This window comes from Diadema antillarum, unplaced genomic scaffold (genome assembly GCF_040938485.1).
Source record: "Diadema antillarum isolate AM-2024a unplaced genomic scaffold, OU_Dant_1.0 seq00000203_RagTag, whole genome shotgun sequence".
Taxonomy (NCBI): domain Eukaryota; kingdom Metazoa; phylum Echinodermata; class Echinoidea; order Diadematoida; family Diadematidae; genus Diadema; species Diadema antillarum.
Window position 1 is genome coordinate 2,188,316 of NW_027271262.1, and position 22,015 is coordinate 2,210,330.

General features: G+C 37.4%; 1 protein-coding gene across 1 annotated transcript; it reads left to right on the top strand.

Annotated features, from left to right (window-relative positions):
- The first annotated feature begins 558 nt into the window (after positions 1-558).
- On the top strand, positions 559-21,678 carry LOC139728856 (heparan-alpha-glucosaminide N-acetyltransferase-like). The gene is made up of 15 exons (XM_071639796.1): positions 559-571; positions 1,727-1,926; positions 2,981-3,117; positions 4,717-4,849; positions 8,621-8,718; positions 9,114-9,190; positions 9,783-9,813; positions 11,105-11,241; positions 12,480-12,607; positions 14,934-15,052; positions 15,483-15,702; positions 16,920-16,994; positions 20,320-20,390; positions 20,916-21,028; positions 21,500-21,678. The coding sequence occupies exons 1-15, from the start codon at positions 559-561 to the stop codon at positions 21,676-21,678; spliced, it is 1,731 nt and encodes a 576-aa protein (XP_071495897.1).
- The last annotated feature ends 337 nt before the right edge of the window (positions 21,679-22,015 follow it).

A 22,015-nucleotide genomic window follows, 5' to 3' on the forward strand; every position in this document is an offset into this window, starting at 1 on the left:
TGGCTGAGGTATCATCATGAAACTTAGCAAATGACGAATATTTGGGATCAAAGGTCAGGGGTTAAAGGTCGGGAATAAATGCTAAAATTATATATCTTTTATAACACTTTTTATCCATATCTTGGAGATTACTCAGTGGATTAATCTAACAAAACTGTGCACATTATCTGTATGTGCATGAATTACTGCTCAATGATGTATCCAGGAAAGTTAAGACTGTGGGGTCAAAGGAAAATGTTGATATGCCACAAATTTCCCTTGTTCTCAAAGTGTCATGAAAACATATATTACCACTTAGTGAGTATTTGAAGAATGATGGACTATGGGGTCAAAGGGGAAGGGTCAATTTTCAAGTGAAGATGCTCAAATCCCTGAATACAAAATCTCTGAAAGATTAAGCCAGCCATCCATCCAAATGAAACCTAGTTCAAAGAAAGTGAACACCCAACACATTTAAGACAAACATGAATTTTCTTTTTTTTACCAATTACATTTAAATGTAAAACTGTCATCTCACATTGTCAAACGTACTCAGACCTATTGGGAAAATCATGCATCATGACGGAGGCATGTCAGTCGTCATGGTAACAGTTTTCCTCCGGCATTTTATGTCTTCATGAAGGTTCGAATGTAGTACATTAGACAATCTGGTATAAACGGATATAATTATTTGAGCTTACTTCAGTTCATTGTGTATTATGTGTGTGTGTGTGTGTGTGTGTGTGTGTGTGTGCGTAAAGAGAAAGAGATTTGGACGGGGCCGGGGTCACAATTTTTAGCTATATAGATCAACTGGAAATGAAACCCCCTGGCACCCTATATAGAAACTATTCGGCATTACTCCTTTAAATTATAAATAGGCTCGACTTACCACTGTCAGGGGGTATTGCCGGGCATTCCGATCATCGACACTTCAAACGTCTAGTCTTGCAGTTGCCAGTCGCATCATTCGAGGTACCGTTTCATGAAGGTTGTCAGCCCTGACAAGTTGTCCTCTGACAATCACCATAGTTACAGTCAGTAACCAGAGCTTCTCAGAGCCAATTAAAACCTGTGATTTCACTGAAGTTGTCATAGAGTGACAACTTGCCAGATAGTGACAACTTTTATATAACGGTGCCCTGGACTACTCATTGGGCTTATGACGAGCATGGAACTACTAGTTCCTGGTTATGAGGTTCCATTTCAAACTTTTATGTTTGCTTGCACGCCAGGGGATGATGGGGTGAACAAGGATACTAATTTCTGACGGAGCACAAACACCACGACAGTGGTCAATCGCGAGCGCCAAATAAAATAGCAAGTGGTTGTTGCAACCATTTTGTAGCTCATATTCCAACACACATGTGTCATTTTCCTTATTAGCAACTTTCAACAGTTCACCCCCGTCTTGAGTCGAACTATAAACTGTAGTTAAGAGTAAAGTAATGAACTTTTGAGTGATGGTTTGTATAATGACACACATCCTGCAAATGACAATTCAACCGGATGTAAAGTACCATTCCGTCACCCTCAGCTAGAAATGTAAAGAATTCTTTTATTGACCTTGCCCAACACTAAAACTAAAATTCTCGACAAAGTATAAAGAAGATTTTTTTTTACTCAGACATGATTGTGGGTAATAATTAGTTTCAGAATTTGGGTGAAGGCGTTAGTATGGTGTGGTTGAAGTAGTTAAGCAAAACGACACCTTGGTAATCAATCTTCATTTTCTTTGATGGATAAGGCGTGGCAGCTGACTTGGGTCCGGTCACGCGCAGGCACGAGATTAAAAACCCGCCGGCAAAGAAGCAGAAAGACGGGTTCCCGACGACCGAGACCGCGCTGAACCTTCACTTCGTGACCCACGACACGGCGTCCGTGCGCTTCATAAAAGCAGAACACCGGAAGATCGCTGTGTGGATGCAGACCGACGTTTGTATTGGGGTAAAGTACAAAGCTCTCGGCAGCTTCCCGTTGTACGTTTGTAATGTGTTGTTTCCCTGAATGAGGAAGAGGAAAAAGGATGAAGGTGAAGAAAGACAAGGAGAAGGAGGAGAAGAAAGGAGGGGAAAAGAAAACGGAGGGGAAAAACGAGAAGAGGAGGAAACGAGAGGGAGGAAACTCTAACCCTGTTTAAACAGAACTTACCCCGACATAAGTTGCGACAACGCCCGGAGGACAAAATTTCTCGCCTTGGGCAATAAAACGGCAGGAGAGAGCAAGGGGTACCGTTTTAACAGACCACGCCGAAACCTCGTTCGGGTAGGTTTCCATAACAACCTATCAGTACATGTGAGATGGGGCTGTGGTTACAATCCATGCATGTGATCGGCGATCATCGGCGAGCTGTGTGTCGTTCTGTTTGGACCATAAAGGAATATTACCACGACGGCGCTCTAATAGAAGGGTTGTGAGGGAAATGTCGGAGCAATGTCGGGATAATGTAGGGGTAATTTCCCTAACTAGCTAGAACAGAATTTGGCAAAAGTCACCGCGAAAACGTTTGAACAACATTTTGCGAGGGCCGTTTTAACAGGCAGGGTAAAACGAGATTTTCCGGACGACGTCGCGGTAACTCGGGTTGAAGGCTCTGTTAGAAAGGGGCTTTAGTCGTGTTTATATGACAATCAATTGAGACAACTGAGCTTGTGATGGCTGCTGTAATATCAGGCGAACCTTCACCACCAGTGCTTCCTTCTTCTCTCCCCCTTCCCATCTCGTCATAGGTTCACTCTTTTTAATGAATTTGTTTTTACAGATCTGTATGCGAACGTGGGTATGTAAACACCCGCAGCAGTCTAGGAACATTAAATCCCATATCCCCCCCCCCCAAAAAAAAAAAAAAAAATAAAAAAAAAATAATAATAATAAAACAAGCATGTACAAGCTATAAACACATTTAGTATAAACGATGTAGGGATGGCTTTTACATATTCTGCTATAATTTATCATCCATTTGTAACGCCTTGTATAACATTATTATCTTTTACCTCGACAGTGTAAGCTGCTGTCTGTAGCTCATCTGAAGAGAGACTCCGACAACCCCGTTGCCCTGGTCGACACCCAGTGGGCACTACGCATCAGCGTCACCAACCTGGACGCAGATTACCCTAAAAGAAATAACACATTCTGCGAGTAAGTATTCCGGACATTTGCCGTCTGCCAACTCCCATAAGTACTTCACCGCTGCAGTATCCCATCCTGGACTACATCAAGATGATAATGACATTTTTGTACGCATACTATTAGAGAGTAAATCTGTGGAGTCAGTCGTTTGATGCCTGTGATGGAAATGTAATGGAATGTATCGGGTAAAAGAAAAAAATAGAAGGTCCATTCTGAAGTCTCTAAGGAGATCACTATCTATTCATGTTTTATCTTACAAGGTTAACGTAATCAAGTATCCTCCGAAGTCGCAAAAACAAAACCTCCAACAAAACCCTCTGTTTTCATTCTTCATTGCATTGAGTCTCTTGTCAACGCTAAGAAACATGGCAAAGGTGCTTAGAGACGTCCTGTGTAGCTCCTTGTCCTATGAAAAAAGTACTTTATTGTATACATTATACCTTGGAGCTCTGTAACTCCTTGCATATACATTGTACATCCATGGTATGATTCCTCCTGGGTGTAATGTTTACTAACTTGACAGGCTGTATTGCGTATGTTGTTAAGTCTCACCCTGAGCCAGTACAGTTTGGTAATTTCGCAATGGACTTCCTCCGAATATCGGACATCAAGAAGGAACGTATTCTGTTAACTGTTACTGTCATATGATGTAATGGGATGCACGCTTAAAGGGATCGTATAGTTTTGGTTGAGACCTAATTTCAGGTTTCTAACATTTTTGGGTAAGATATAGAGAAACCTCTTATGAGAAAAAAAAAGAGCATGTGAATCCATGTGGAATTCAACATTTTATTTGATGAAAATTGGTTTTGAAATGGCTGAGATATCCAAAACAGAGCGATTCTAAAAAAGTGTGGGACCCACACTTTATTACGATCGCTTTGTTTTACTTTTTGTTTGGATGTTTCAGTCATTCCAAACCCGATTTTCATCAAATAAACTTTGATTTCCTCTTAAAATGGTGTGCTCTGTACTATTTCATGAGTGTTTTCGTGGTATCTTGCGAAAACTTAAAAGCCCGATTCTCATCTCCACCAATACTGTACTATCCCTTTTATAAACCAATTCTTTTTTGGGATGATTAAAACGCACAATGTACTCGTACTTGTGATCCACATGTTGTTTTTGATTTGTTATGGCATCTCCACGAAGTGTAACCGGTGAAATCAATCTATTTCTCCAAACAGAGAATATGTAGGCCCTACCTTACCGATGAATCCATGTATGCACGTAATCAAACAGGTCTAATACTGTGCAATGATTCTGCGGGGGAAGATTTAGGACATGAGGTCAAAGATCAAGAGAAAATGCTAAGATTTCACTAATTTTTTTCCATATTTTGAAAATTTCTCGAAGTATAGTCTTGATAATTGGTGTATACAGATAGTGATTATGTGCAAATGATATGAAACTATTCATCGCTGAACATTGGCAAGATATTCTGTAAACCTATTGAGCGAATAATGCGAAGTAGCAGAGGCATACCAGCCGCCACAACTTTTTTATCTAGTTTCAACAAAGTTGTTTTTTCAGCTTAAATAATCTGCACGAAGGTCGAAATAGAAGCTTCACTAACTCTGTTCCTTTTTTGCTCGACTCTATTGTCAGATTGTACTATCACTTCGAGCAAGATGGCGGGTACAACCTCACAGTGCCCTCTACAATCTCTTTCAACGGGACGGACGTGACTCGCTGCTCGACGAGTCTCGTATGGAACCCTACCTACGCGGACACAGGTAGAGTACAGCCTAAATTTTGGACGTCGGTACTGCCGTGACTGCTTCTTTATGAAATTGAAACTGATATAACTCGTCGTCCAAGCTCGTGTGTTCATGATTAACTATTAAAAATTCAATTACCGTAGTAGCTACAGACACACGAATGCGTAACATTTCTTTTCAAGCATCGGTAATAGCTACAGTAATCCATGTACAAAGCTGCATCTAGATTCAAGCAACAGTATGTAATTTCAAACATTCATCGCGTGCTTTCTGTTTCTAAACTGTAGCTATTGGCCCGAATTCACGAAGGTGGTACAAATGAAACCATGGTTTAAACCATGGACAAAAACCGTGGAGCGCCAAGTGTCGCACGGAATATTTCGTTACGAAATTGGTCATTTCGTCGACAAAATGACCGTTTCGTTAACGACATTTTCATTTAGTTACAAAATGTTGTCATTTCGTTACAAAATAATCATTTCATCGACGAAATGACTGATTCCGTAACGAAATATTCCACGCGACGCTTGGCGCTCCATGGTTTTTGTCCATGGTTTAAACCATGGTTTCATTTGTACCACCTTCGTGAATTCGGGCCTATAAGGCAGCAAAGAATGATTTAGACAGAGAAAGATGAATGTCTCGTCAAATAATTACAATGATTGCATAATTATGTCTCGGCTTGTGGCAGTTAAAGTCTACGAGTCGGAAATACCCATATTACTTAGTTTCACATCGGAAGCTAAACTCATATTTCAGACTATCAGACACTTCCGGAAGATCAAGGTGCCAAGGTTTCAGTGTTTTCAACAGTTTAAAACCCATGAACGTCAACGACACGGACAGCAGCTATATAGCTTCTCATCTTTTTGGGTGTCTCTTATTCATTGTTTATTTATTCATTTATTCATTTTTGGGGTGCCATTGAATTTTACCTGTAACGCAGTATCTGGCCATGGTGTATGAGCGCGGGTAACTATACACAGCCCATCACAGTCGCTGTAAAACGCGTTTTTACAGGGACTGGGCTGTGTATAGTGAGCGTCCGGGCAGCCATAAATATAACGTGTTGAGGCTATTTTTTTTTCATACATGGGTTTGTGCTGATATCAATTAGCTTCCATTGTTTTAGCGGGCAATTTTACATCTTTATTTTCAGTTTATAGGCTACTCAGATTTCAACTCGCAACTGGAGAAGCGCCTTTGCAGATCACTATAGATAGTTGCAAAGAGTATTTTAATCGTGCTGTTTTCTGTTGCTGTTTTGTTCAGAAAATGAATGTGATAGTGTAAACAAAAAATATCACGTCATTATGATTATTTTCAAGTGTATTATTGTTTTAATCACTCAGCTGTTTTGATCGTGTACGGGACTATCGTTCTCGGATTCATCTTCACTGCTTTGTGGGAGTGAGTATATTTGCAATAGCATATTTGAACTGTTTGTCTCTTTTTTACACTGGTAGACTTTCGCTTGATTTCAGATTTGTTTTCTTTTTTTCTCTATCATATATGGACACACGCACACACACACACACACATAAATATATATATATATATATATATATATATATATATAACAGGTAATGTTTTTAGACCACATTAACATACTCCACGGGGGACAATCATATATAGTTAATAAACTCTCTCAAGCCCCGGCGAATTTACCGCCAAGTTGAGGGACAAATTAGCAAACGTTAAAATCATAATATTCCACACCAGGTATACGTTAAATACGGAAGTAAAAATTGAACATAGTGTCATATCACAGTGTAAATGGAGTCAGAAGAGAGAGAAAGTTGCATTTTGTGAACTTCGCCTAGATATTTATCTAACATGCATCTTGTGAACCCTTTAAAACACTGTTTTGAATTTCACGTAACGTCACTTTCGTGGTAAACGTTGAGCTTCTGATTGAATTTACGGAATGCAACTGATCAATCATACATTTTTGAGAGAGAATGTCGTTTCTATTTCAACTACGGGGGGGGGGGGTATAAAGGGAGAGAAATATCAAGATCAAATTTTGAAATCACTGTGGATCACCTGATTACCGATCTCTGATTACATCTCCTTACGTGACTTAGATTTAAAAGAATGAAAACATATTCTTAAAATCGAGACTCGGCTATTGTTGTGGAATGCAGTGTGATTTAAAAGTTAATTCTGGGACTTGTCTTGATTCTCATTATCTCATAATTTTTTATATTTTACACGGATATATAGTCACTCTTTCATTGCTTTGTACACATTCTTGAAATTTAATTCAAGTAAGAAGAGGTATGGCAAAAGCAAAAACGTAGAATCTCGTTATTCTTAATTTGTTGGTGCATTTACTATTAGGCATAAATTTAACAATAGACAACCCTTTAAAACATAAAATATATTGTACAGCAAGACGTATGCAAAGGTATGGCTATTATATCCTGCGAAGCGTCATTACCTTCTTTTTTTAATCCTTATTGTCAGAAATACTTCCTCTAAACCTGTTATTGATTAGACCAGTGACGTAGGCCCTAGAGAATATATATTTTTTTTTTTGGTTATAATTTCCTGAAATATTTTGATATACAAAAGAGTGTACACTTAGAGGCGTGGTTTAATAAGTACGTGTAGATCTAAAGTTGATCATTGCCCGTCGATGAATTCTAATAATAGGAATCGAGATTTAGGACCATTCATATTTGTTGATGTCACATGATTAAAGATTAATTCAACGGAATTGCGTATAATGGCGCAGTAGCATCTTCATACCTTGATGTTCATATTAGTTCTATCTCTCCCCGCTCTTTAATTTGCAGATACTGCATTAAAAAGCATTTCATCGCGACCTCACTGCCAGTCTCGAACATTTATAACGTTTCCGTGAGTACAACGAATCTTTGACATCTGAATAGTTTTTATTTTGGAAATAAATGAATGAAAACTTTCTTAATTTTCACATGAACCTGTACATTTAGTTTGTATCCAGAATCGAAATCTGATATTGATTACATTGATTACAATGCTGACATAAAAAAAACCCGATATACAACTATTTTCGTGATTAATGCTTGACAGATTTTATTTTGTCATCACCTTAACTGTGAAAAGAGGAATATAACCATTAATTTCCCAAATATGTTCTATTTTCATTGGGAAAATAGGCCTAGTAGTGATTTGTTTTCATCGGGAAAATGATTGCATCACATTCTAAAGTCACTCGTTTATTCATCTGGATCAGGCGCGGAAAAGAATACTAAAGTGTGATGTTGCTTATCTTGTAAATATGAATACGCCTATACGGTCATAATAGAATCATTGTAAGAAGAAACCAGCAAACCTGTCATTTTCTTCAACCTGTAATGTACGTAAATTTGACATTCGATTTTTTTTTCACAAAGATTTTTTTTTCACTTAAATATTCAGGTACATAATGAATGTCACACACAACGCATAAGAACCGAGAATACAAAATTGACAGGCATCTACAAATCATATTCAAAACCTTTACTATTTCAGACATATTCGTGTACTTCTTTCGTTTGCTTTAAAATCGACAAAATTGGCTAAAATGCAATGATTTCTTTTGATTTCTTTACAGAAAATATAAAGTATCTTGCATACAAATAAACCACGTTGTAACACTTTGGGTTTTCTGTAGAACCAAGTATAAAAAGCACTTCTAGTAATTTGAGTTGACATTCGATATGTGGTTCAGTGTATCCAAGTGATCGTATTTTTGAACCTTTCAATCATACCCACATGCATCTCTCTTTCTCTCTCTGTATATTTTGCTACGATAAATGTAGACTGACCAACATTCAGGGGACGAAGCACATTTGACCACTCCCATCAACAAGCCCAACAAAATGTCGCAGAGACAGAAGTCAGTGGACACATTCAGAGGGTCAGCTGAGTGTTGTTTCTCAGAAGACACATTATATCATTAAAGTGGAACCTTACCCAATGTTCGAAATGGTTCATGATAAGAAGAGTGAAATAATTTGGAACATCGGACCAAAAAATAACAAAAACAACAATAAAAGTAACTTCAGGATTATGTAGTTTATACTACTCATTGATGAAATTATGTTCAGTGTTTACTTTAAATGTCATCATCAGACATAGCTGTGATTTTGTTAATGTTTAAAACAAAATGCCGGCGGGAACAAAAAAAAAAAAGTGATATACCAAAACGTCAGTCATGGTGTCAATGTGTGCTAACTCGGGAATCCATAATTGCAGCTACAGCCTTTCAGTGCTTGGTATTGTTTACTAAAGTCTTTTTGTTCTTCCTTGCAGGCTTGCCATTGCCCAATTGGTTATGGGCGTAGCAGGGAATGGGAAGTATGCCTTCCTAACTCACTCCGTATGGTATGGTAAGTTAACATATCCTGTGTTTTTCCCCTACACGTGCACACACACTAGTAATAATATAACCCTCAATTATGACAATTTTCATTCAAGATAATATCTGATTAAAAGTTATCATCATTTCTTTTACAAAGTTAATCAAAAGACAAGTTCACCTTCAGAATGCTCAGTACATGTGAATTTACAGAATGCAGTATTGATAGAACACATCAGTAAATGTTTGAGGAAAATCGGACAATCCGTTAAGTTAAATAAGGTAAGAATTTTTGAAGTTGTAAGAAAACTGCTACAACTTGTGAAATCACATGTGTATAGAACGATATAAAGAGAATCTTAAGAAACTTTTAACATATTTTACAGTTTTCTTGCATAACAAAAGAACACCGGACTTGCCTCTTTCAGAAGGCAGGAGGAATTATTACCCTTAAACACAAAGCTTTGTAACACTCTTCTCGAGTAAGTTTACCTTCACAGGACAACATAGATTATCTAGATAAACAAATACCACGAGTGTTTAACATTTGTCAGTGACAATTTGAGGAAATATATATATTTTTATCAAACACTATAGTTTTTTTTCTCATTTATTCATTTCAGGCATGACCGTGGCCGATACCTTCTTTCCTTGGTGAGTATATACTGATGTTATGAGAAAACATTGGTAATCCCTCGTGAAATGTACGTTAAACATAGAAATTGATATTTCGTGTGCCTTCTATTAATACTCCCGCGATAGTCTGTTCAGTTGACGAATCTCAAAGCTTAAGCTGAACTTGACCGAAGCCAGTAAAACAAAGATGATATATCATGTGTGTTGTTGAAAAAAAATAGTACACACATCTTGTACATGCTTTTCTCTCTAACAAGGGCTAAATAATGGCCGCAGGTTACATTTATCTGATTTTAAGAGTATTTCATTTCATGAGAATTGATGAAATACAGCGTACGTTATTTCGTATTTATTTTTCCCCCGAAGGAGGAAAGTGCGCAAATAAAATAGCATAATACAATGATATGGTGGCAAAAGCACAGACAATAAATTGTGTACATTCGATATCCAAAAAGAGCTTGAACAAAAACATAAGTTCAGTGTTATTGTGCAGCATTTGCTTTATCGAAATACACACAATTTTGCTCTAGTTCATAACAACTAATTTGTTGTACTTCGATATTATCATATTTAACATTTTTCTGAATGGGGATCCAAGACAACTTATATTTTCTTGTTTACAGCTATAAGATAGATGTAATATTTTGCATTAATAAATCAAAGAAATTAAATGGGCTGAAATTATCTTCAAGTGCACGAAAAATAAATCTTATAAGTTAGTTTGGTTCGAATATTAAGAATATAATTCTGAAAGTCTGTCCTCAGTATAACTGATTTATAGTTGTTCAAATGTAAAAATCTGAAAATCATCCGGGCGTCTCCTTGAAGGCCATCACACAGAATAGTACTCTCGGTCGCACATCTGACGACTTTGGATCTGAAATGCACAAGCGTGTTTATTCCGAGGCTGTTGTGATTATTTCGCATTCAAAGTCAGTCGCGCGACCGAAAGTCGTATAGTGTGTGGCGGGCTTTAGGTGACTAGCACTACACTCAAGGTATGGTGGCCCTTAGGAGAGATTGCAGATCTAGAGACACATTGCGAAATTTTTTCACAATTATTTCACAAATAATTTGCGAAACACGTAAATAATTCAATTTGTCGGAACGGTTTCAACCAGACCAAGAGGACAACTTTCAGGCACTTCATACAAACAACGGTGGAATTTACTTGCAAAGAATAGAAGTCTCTTAGAATGTCCGCTTTTGGCTGCATGGAGATGCAACTGTTGTTTGCATGGTCATTCGTCATGAATACCTGTCTTTTTTTTTGTGTAAACGTGTCCTGATATTCATTGTCTTTTTAAAGGTTTGTATTCATCATGGGTACGTCCATTCACCTCGCCATTAACATTCTGCTCTCCAAGGGGCAGTCTTTTCGCGCCATCTTCAAGAAAGTCGTCATCAGAAGTATCATCCTCTTTGTTATGGGTGTCTTTATCCAATGTAAGTTTACTCGCCCCCTCCCCCCACCTCCAACTTGAAAAGCTCCGTGCTGACATCTGCAGATGAAAAAAGAGACACCTTTTGTTGTTCAAAATTTGATGTGACTTTGGGATAAAAATAACAGCCATGAAAATGTGAATAAGCATAATCACCGTTAACTACTGTTATACATTCTATATGCAAAATATGAACAATAGGTTTATTGAAAATCGTTTCTAAAATAAACCGTCTACAGTTAGGCAAGTTAGCAAAAACATTATTTGTCTGATTATTGTCACCATTCAAACAATCAGTTGCAGGTGAATCATGGCACTCTCATGATACCTTTTCTCCTCAGCGAATAATCGCACACCAGCCAGGAGTTCATATGCTAGTGTGAGACAGCAAAGCCTATCTCCTTCTTTCCAGTATAAGTTTGTTATGTACATTGTATCTCAGTTTGGCTAGGTTTTCAGACAGTCCCACATCTCATTAACCTGTATTCTATTTCTGTCCCACCATTCTCATTTCTTCCCCATCCGTGTTATTCCTTCCCCATTCATGTTTACAGTTATCACCCTTACTTGTTGTCACATCTGATCCTTTTGTTTATCATTCCATGTCTGCAGTTCTCACCCCAGCTTGCAGCCACCGTCATCCGGTGTGGTTTCATTGGTTGTCTTCATGAATAGGGTTCTTTCATTGTAGTTGGTCCCTACCATTCCTGTTATTCCCATTGGTCCTCTTAGTTCATTTAAATATGTCAATATGTAAATACAGTTTATGCAGATCATGTTCATGATGTTGAGTTTTGCTGAGGGCAGGTCAGCCTGATAATAAAGCAGTGTGCTCCTCAGGACTTGAAGCGTGCAGGTCCCATGTTTACAGTCTGTGTCCCTAACCCTGTAGCTATCTTACACTAGAATATCTGCGAATTCTATATGCAAAGGATACAAATTGAGATGGATTGACTCAAGCGCACGCAGACTTATATGCGCACGCTGGAACACACACACACATACACACACAAACGCATACACAAACACACACACAAAACTCAGAAATTTTCGACCTAGACAAAATGCAAATAAAGGGTATAGCTACCATGAAGAATGTTTATCTTCTATGCAGAAATATTTCGGGAAACGGTTTGTTTGAAGTGGCACTTTAAAAATTACATTTATATTCATTTTCATTTTTTTTAAATAATTCATACGAAGTGACCCATTTGTGATTGTTTTCTAATTTGTGTTCCGTAGCTAAGAATGACCTGCTAACTCTTCGGATACCAGGTGTCCTGCAGCGATTTGGCATCACTTACTTTATCGTAGCTTCGTGTTACCTCTTCTCAAGATGGCTCCAAGTACGCAGGAAAACAGATAGAACGGTGGGTATTTAGCAACTCTATTTTTTTCAGGTTCCTAATGGTTGAGGGAACGTTAGTTTATGCAATAGTCTACTAGCAGAGAAAAGGAAATATTTCTGATGAAGAAATTCCTCATAGTTTCATTGCCATTCCAGAAAACAGTTTGGACTTTGTGACTTGATTTGCCGATTTTCACCGTGATCAGCTCCAGATGAAGTGGCGTTGAGTTGGGGGTAGGGGTGGGATGGATGGACAATTAAACTCGAAATTTAGTGAAGACAAAAAGTGGTTGATTAGTTTCTGTTGTTAGAGCAGTTGATAGCTGATTCGCTGTCATTGATTTGATTTGATTTGACTTATTTATTCTCTGTATGCCATTTTTTTCAAATACTTTAACTTTCTCAAATCTCATCAACAAAGTACAAAATAATGGTAGTATACTTTCAACAATCATCATCTTTTTAAATAGTTAAAAAGTTAAATATTTCTACATCAAAGTTATAATTGTATCCCAACAGACTAGAGAGTCCCCAATGAAATTGATGAATATATATCGTGGATGTAATATATGATTACGAAACTCAGTCTTTTCTTGGAGATAGTCTGAGAGATCCAAGTAGGCCTACTTCTACTGTGATTAAAAAAAAACTTCAGTTTCATGGTGACTTTTTCTTCAGAGACATATCCTTATGTTTAGTTATGATAAGGGAGGCAGTAAATGATAATGAAATAAAGACGCAACAAGAAAATATACATAATTTGTTTAAAAGAACCAAGCTATGTCGATATATACACCGAATGTTGTGTGATGAAATATTTCAACCACCTAAATCTGAAAGGAAAGGGAACAAATATTTACCCAAGACTTAGACTGGATTAGAATATATAATGTGCCTTCAATATAAATACCCCGAATCAAAGACTTCGTTATTTTCAGTATAAAATTCTGCATGGAAATATTCGTATTGATAAATTACTTTTTGAAATGGGACTATCTAACACACACCTGTGTGTGTTTTGTTCGAGCTCCACAAATGCACATTTGTTTTTGGAATGTGATGTTACTCCAAGGTTTATTGCTCAAATACAGGAAATCATGTTACAGAATCAAACTCAAATTTCTAGAAGTGCTTTTATACTTTTTTCCCCACAAAGAAATTTTATTCACATAAACATTCAGGTGCAAAATAAATGTCACATAGAATACATAAAGACAAATGTTCCAAAATTTACAGACAACTGCAAAACGACGAAGTGATGTAAATACAATTCCAGTTGATATTAGATACAAAACCTTTAGTTTTTTCTGACATATATTCGTCTACTTTCTTCGCTTGCTTTAGAAAGTGACAACATTGGCTAAAGTGTAATGATTTCTTTTTATATTTCTTACAGAAATATAAAAGTATTTTGCATTCAAATAAATCACGTTGTAACATTTTGGGTCTTCTGTAGAACCAAGTATAAAAGCACTTCTAGTAATTTGAGTTTGATTCTGTAACATGATTTCCTGTATTTGAGCAATGACCCTTTCAGTAACATCACATTCCTAAAACAGATATGCAACTGTTTCTGTGGAGCACGAACAAAACGTACAGAGGTGTGTGTTAGATAGTCCCATTGCAAAAAGTGCTTTATTAACACCAATATTTAATATTTGATAACACCAATCTATGCAGAGTTTTATACTGAAAATAACGAAGTGTTTGATTCAGGGTAGAAATATAAGGAACATTGTATATTTTAATCCAATCTAAGTTTTGATTAAATATTTCTTCCCATTTCCTTTCTGATTTAGGTGGTTGAAATATTCTATCACATAATATTCGGTGTATATATCGACATATCTTTTGCTTTTATATGCTTTTATACTTGATTGTACAGAAAACCCAAAGTGTTACAACGTGGTTTATTTGTATGCAAAATACTTTATATTTTCTGTACGAAATAAAGTAAATCATTACATTTTAGCCAAGTTTGTCAATTTTTAAAGCAAGCGAAGAAAGTAGATGAAAGTAATATCTGGAAAAAAACACACGAAAGGTTTTGTATCTAATATCAATTGGAATCGTATTTATATTATTTAGACGTTTTGTAGCTGCCTGTCAATTTTGTATTATTCGTCTTTATGTATTGTATGTGACATTTATTTTGTAATTGGATGTTTAAGTGAATAGATTTTCTCACTTTGTGAAAAAAGGAAGGCAGAGCCAGCGCGTGTCTTTTAGCTGTTTTCCCCATTAATAGATATCGGCATTTCCCCCGTTTTTCTTAACAAAAACGTGTGTGGATATACCGTCAGCGGATGTTGTCAGACAAGTTCTCAATTCTTTCGCTATCATTGCAGAACACGTTCTTCCTGATGTTTCGCGACATAGTAGACTACATAGAGCTCCCGGTGGCTGCCCTCTGCATCACTATCCATGTACTCATCACCTTTCTCCTTCCGGTTCCGGGTTGTCCGAGGTAAGCAGGGACCTCCCTAATTATTACTTCTTTAACTTCCAGCGTCTAAGAAAACGACTCGCGTCTTACTGGTCGGCTACTCATTCATTGCTACTTGAGATTTGAGAAAATGAAAGACTGCTCACATGAAGCTCTCAGCCAATATTTTGATTAGGATCCATATCACTATTTCAATGGCTAATAATTTGATGCCGCTACTGACGTATTCATATACAGTGATGAAAATTTTCTTTACAGACTAGTCGGCCTTCCTCATTTTCTTTTCGATGTTGTGTGTGAGGGATTTAAGTTGAAGTAAACGGACTCCCAAAACTAACTCAAAGGCAGATGTGTCATTTTGTAGTGTAATTTTGATAGGGTATGCGAGTGTTAATAGTTAAGTTAATACAAATTCCAATGTTATTGATTCAATACGCCAATAACATTATAGAGGCTATCAGGGACCTGGAGGACCCCTGGTAGGGATAAACGGAGAGCTCACCAACTGTACCGGGGGAGCTGCCGGCTACATCGACCGCGCCTTCTTCACCCCAGCCCACCTCATCAAGACTGGGAAGATTGTAACCGTGTACCACACGAAGATACTTCATGACCCCGAGGGCATATTGGGCACCTTGACTTCCGTCGCAGTTTGTATTTTTGGTCTTCAGGTCAGTGACGGCTTTAACTGCTCGCATCAATGTCCACGGCGAATCAGTCATTTTCATCATATATTATCAACACTAAGAGATATGTTTTGGTTCCAGAAGCTCAATTCCAAAGCGTAATCTAGAGTTCCTGCATATCCCAAGAAGCCGTCACTCGAGGCAATTAAGTATTCTATCACATCTTCGTCTGCCTCGGACCATTATTTTGTAAGCAGCTTATAAATGGCCAATATCAACCACAGAAAACTGCAGAAAACAGCGTTATCATATCGAAAGATATACTACTAAATACCTGCAACCCCTACAAAAGCATTGAATGACGAGCCTAAATGGGCGGGAAATGCACGGATGCTTTACAATTTTCTCATCAATTTTGATGGTGTGGCAATCTTTTTACATGCCTGTTCTTAGCGGAGAAACATTTTTTTTTTCTGACATTTCACTTGCCCAGAGCCAACGGGCCAGTGATGGTGTCAAGATTTTATGAAAATCTTATTTTCCTCTGAAAAATCTGTTGTTGTTGTTGTTGTTGTTGTTGTTTTTGATATTCCATCTGTTCTTCTGTGTCAAGAAGTTGGCATCTCTGGAGATTGCCTGGTTAAGTCTTTACAAGCACACAATCAAACCTTTACTAAGGAAGGCTGTAGGGGGCTGTGGGCTGGCAGGTGGAATCTCGGACATTCCTGCTGTCGCTTCGTGAATCATAATTATGTGCCAGGGAAATAAGTTCCCTCCAGACGACGACTCAGAGTGTTTCTTTTTTGTTAGTGTTTTGTTTTGTGTTGTGTTGTGTGTGCGTATGTGTGTATAAGTAGGTCTGTGTGTATGCGTGTGCGTGTGTGGGAGTGGGGGTTGGGTTAGGGAGTTGGGTTAGTTTTGTTTTGTTTTGCATTTTAGGGGAGGGGTACTTTTCAGGAGGCAATTCTAATCATGATTAATTGAAAGCTCGTATCCACACTCCTTAAAAGCAGGTGCCTGTTCACCTCATCTACATTTTGCATTCCTCCTTTTATCTTATTTCATTTCTGTTTCTTTGTCTATGCTTATTTGTTTGGTTGGTTATCGACATATACTCTAAAATGTACAGTTCATGGGCAGCCGTAACAGCAAACAGTTGCGTCGTCATGGATTTCGTTCGATATATTACCTGTACGTAAGTTTGGAATGTTTGATATCCACTCACAGGCAGATGTTCTATTCTATCGTATTCTTCCTTGCAGGCTGGTAAAATTTTGCATCATTTTCACACCGCTAGTGGGCGTCTTCTCAGGCTTGTGGTCTGGGGGATGTTGCTGGTAAATATGGAGCTTATCTGACTTTGGTGAAACTATAATTACTTGGAGCCTTATCAAATAAAGACAATGGCCTGTCATCAGGTGTTCAGAATAAAACCCTGATCAAGAGACTAGCAAGACAATTAGAATGTAATGTGATAGCAAAGAAATACGAGCGTCAAATAATGAGACTGTACATTTCTTTTTTTTTCACAAGAAACTTTAGTATCATGGACCCAAAATCGCTGAAAACTAGCTGTTGATAATTGGAATTATCGCATGTAGCAGACTGTACATGGTAGTATTCACATATACGAACAGAAATTATTCGTAATGATCAATATGAAGGAGAGACATTGAAAAAAAAAGTATTTCAGGAAACACGAAGATGAAGTAAAATTGCAAGGAACTACTTAATTGTCAGATTATGTGAAATGGCGATATCCTTTTTATCAACAACGAATTCATTGAGGTGAAAGCTTTTCCGCTGAAATTTTTAATTATACTGAGGTGTTTGTCAAGCCTGAATACGAATATTTCTCTGTTTACCTTCTTTGTCACATTAAATACAACGATGTCTCCACTACTTGAGAAAATTATGAGATTCAAGGACAGTGGGTAACAAAATGTCTTTAAACATCTTGCAGAAAAAAAATACCGTCGATAAGAACCTACGAATACCTTGTGTGACACTCATTTACATGCCTGAATAGTTTGATAATTCAGTGACAAATCTCTCAGAATGGAAGAAGAAACTATCCATCCTTATTTGGAATAGTAAACCGGATAAGATAAGCCTTAGGCAAATCAAATATATGTGCTACGAAGGGTGGTTTCAGTTTACTAAAAATTCAACTGAAATTGTATTTGATATATATTATGCTTATATATTCATAGTGTTTGTTTTTCTTAACGCTGGAATGGTATTCTTTAATTTATATGGAAGTCAAGAGTAAATATATTCAGTGGGGTTTTACCCCCCCCCCCCCTGTCCTTCATTCTTTCGCGAAGCAAACGATGTTAAATGCTCACAGATTTAACTCGAATATTCAGGTGGAAGTTATAGGTGATGAAAGAAAGGTCACAAAATATGCAAAATGTGTTCATGGCATTTGTGTAAGTAATGTTTAAAGAAGAAATTTATAGGAAATAATATCATATAAATTGACTGTTTTCCATCATTTAATGTTATTTTGATTAATTTCTGACATAAATCATGCAATAAAGTTGTCTCTGCTTTGAATATAAGAATCTTTATTTTTACCATATTTGAGCACTGGAAAAAGTTCGATGCGGCTACGAAAAGTGCCAAATCTGCCTTGTCACTAAATGTGTATGTATCCCAGTGGGATTTACGTATCTATAGGTAAACTGTGTGCACTTTTCAGGAAATTGGTGTGTAATTTGTTGTCCATCTAGAATAAATCGTCCGCCAAAACTATATATTCACGTCGTTAAATTGTTTGTTTGTTTGTGTTCATTGGAATCATTTTTTACACCCACAAATTTACGGAAAACAAAGTTTTAAAAGCACAAAACCTATCGTCAGCTCAAGATTCACGATTGCCGTGATCAGCTGTTCCTTCGTACAGCCACAATTTGCTGTTATTATTGACACAACAAATCGATTATTGTGGGGGAATTGCGTATAGCTGAGGTAATCTTACATACTCATGAAGGATGATAACTAAGTCAAAGAGCTGTAATTGATTGGAAATCATTTTTACAATCACACCCATAAATTTACGGAAATACGACGTTTGAAAAGCACAAAACCTACCGTATTCCGCTCAAGATTCGCGATTGCCGTGATCAGGTGTATGCACAACAGTACCAGCAGAATCGGCAGTGAAGAGGTATTCCTTGATGCCGTGATTTCAGCTTGATTCTTCTTCGAAATGGCATGATGAAGGTTTGTTAGATAAATGTGACCTTCTTTTTCTCTTGTGTGTTGGTTTCAATTCTAATTTCTACCTCAACTTGCTAAAAAACAGTCTAACAAAGCGGGAAACTGCAACATTTCCGTGCTGAGCAGCAGTCACGATACACGTGTTGCATGCAAGCATGCACCGCTGCTGCAGCGATCCCCATAGTATAACACGTAGGTTGCTTGTAAACAAGGGGGTCCTCGGCGCAGTTGACCAATCGTGAACACGTATTTCGATCACGTGTCTTGGTAAGCAACAAGGCTGTTTACGCGTCTGGGAGACGATTTGCATAAACTTACGCATGTTTTAGACGAATTTATGAATGAAAGTGAGTAGCATGACATCATGCCATGACCATATTTGGAATAAGCAGAGGTAGAGTTTTCTGTAGGTACCCAATGTGTCAGAGTTCAACGCAGAATATTTAAGACACGATCGCCAAAAGAACAGTTATTTTCGCTGTAAACGAAGGCGATTTGGTCTTCAAAATTCCACATTTTGTACGTTATATTTCGAAATGTTGTTGATATCAATCAGAAACTAGAAAATATCCTCTACAACGTGATACCAAAATGTCAATTTGGTCCCTGAGGTAGGTCATTTTTTGACCTTTTTCGGGCTGTAGCGCGAAATCACATTTGCCGAGAAGTTTCGGGTTTTGCTAGAGCGGGTCTCATATAGCTGTACGGCAAATCAGCTCATACACATTTGGTGACGTCGCTCAAATCCGATGTTTCTTGTAGCGAACGGAGCTACGTGGTCGTGGAAATTGGGTGTTTTTTCAATCTCAAAAACAGTTTGGGGGTAAAGCTACATCGTCTAAAAGATATCCAGTTTTGTTAACTAGCTTCTTAGCTTTCCGTAAATATCAAACTTGTCATATTTTTAGATTCTCTATAAATTTTCTGCTTTTAAATCTCAAATTTCCCTCGGAAATGGGACTCTTTTTTTTTTTCATGAGCCATTCATCGCCTGTCGTTATACTGTATGCCAAATAATATGTATTTACGACCAGATGCAAATACGGTATATATAAAGCGTAACCCCTTTTCCAAAAGATAGTTACAGTACGTTTATGAAGTTGATAACACTATATTGTATCTGCAAACATGAATGGAGACGTGTACAAAGGATTCGAACGTCCGTTGTGTTCTATTGTTACGTCATGGGATTCTTCTGCGTTGGTTTCATTCCATCATATTATTTGTACTGACTGTGTACAAGGACTATCTGTTGAATAAGATATTACCTCCACACACACACACACACACACACACAAAGAAGATTTAATGCTCGGTATTTGCCTTTGAAAATCCATCATGAAAATATTTGCCTTTTTTATGCACCACTTACATCTGAGGACGCCTTGTGATCTTCCTTTCTATCTTCTTTTGTTTGTTTATATGCTTGTTTTTCAGATCATTTGCAGCGCTGTCCTGTCAAAGTGTACGATGGCAGATGGCTGGATTCCTGTCAACAAGAATCTCTGGTAAGAACTGATAACCTCCTGTTAATAATATACCATTTCATTGAAGAGTCCAATGTTGGTATCATTTTTTTGTCTGCGTCGATAATGACATGATTTCTTTCATTCAAACTTTGAACGGAAATATGTAGGTGGTCGATTAATGTTGCCTATTGTTATTATTGTCATATATAGTATCATTATTATCATCATCATTATTATCATTATTATTAACTTATTTTCTGTCGTTGGTGGTGACGCCCCCCTTGGTTATGACCTTGAGAGGGCTCTGTGTTACACTTCTTTTTATTTACTCATCCACGTTGTTACCAGATTTACTTTGCGCCGGCAAGAGGCACTTCTGGTGAATGTATTGGTGTAAGATATGCATTTTCACGTATTTTCCACTTCATTCATTCATTCATTCATCTTTAGATTCGTCGGCTTTTAAATGAATTGATACAATAGAAAGGTTATGTATATAACGGTATATATAAATAAATATATATATGTATATATATCTTTTTTTTTTTTTTTTTTGTTCACCAGGTCGGTTTCATACATTTGTCTGGCTTCGGGTACGGCATTCCTCGTTCAAGCCATCTTTCACTTTCTCATTGACGTCACACGCTTTTGGAACGGAGCTCCTCTTATATATGCAGGTAGGTCCTTGCATTAGTTGGTTGTTATCAAGCTCCACTTAGACAAATCATTGTTACCCCTTCTTGTTCATATGGACAATTAATGTTTCATATTATGTTCCACATTTTAGGGAATTGTTTAAAAACGCATGCGGGGGAAACGTCATATATGACACTCCCAGTCTTATTACAGTGCGTTTCCCCGGCTATTCAACACTATGAACTGGTCCGCCTATAACAAAAGAAAAAAAAAAAGACATTGAGTGTGGTTCTATAATTTATGGAGTCACATTCTGGCCTAGAAGAAGTAGTGGTAGTCGTGGTAGTAGTAGTGGTAATAGTGGTGGTAGTTGTAGTAGTAGTAGTGGTAGTTATAGTAGACTTTTCTGACCGGTAAGTCTATATTTCACATTGATTTATCATCCCTGAAACATTGTATTTTCATGTATATAATTGTGTTTGTGTGTATTATGTATGTGTTCCTCATAACAGGCATGAACTCACTGATGCTTTACATCGGTTCGAAGATTATGTCGCGCTACCTCCCGTTCACATGGCAACCGATCGTTGGAAATCACGCCGAGTACTGCGCCATCGCGAGCTGGTCATTGACACTGTGGCTTATCATAGGCTATATTGCCTTCAAGAAAAAATTCTTCCTGAAGATATGATGAACGTAACAATGTGCCTTCAATCGAATTGTATGATTTTCGGCCCAATGAAGTAGAAGATGTCAAAGATTTTTCGTGAATTATGATGAAACTTGTCCCCAGTATAATTCTTTTTCGATTCCGTCAGAATCGGACTTCTGTCTGCGAACGTGCAGTTGAATTAAGCAAAGAAAAATGTGGATTTTTTGTCTGTTTTCGTTTTGTTTTTTGTTTTTTGTTTGTCCTGAGTGGATCTGGCTGAACAGTTATTATGTAAAAGTCAAGACCATTTTAAAAGAGTTCCCCTGTCTGCTCTTAAGTACTCTTTCACGACACTGTAATTCGGAAATGTACATTT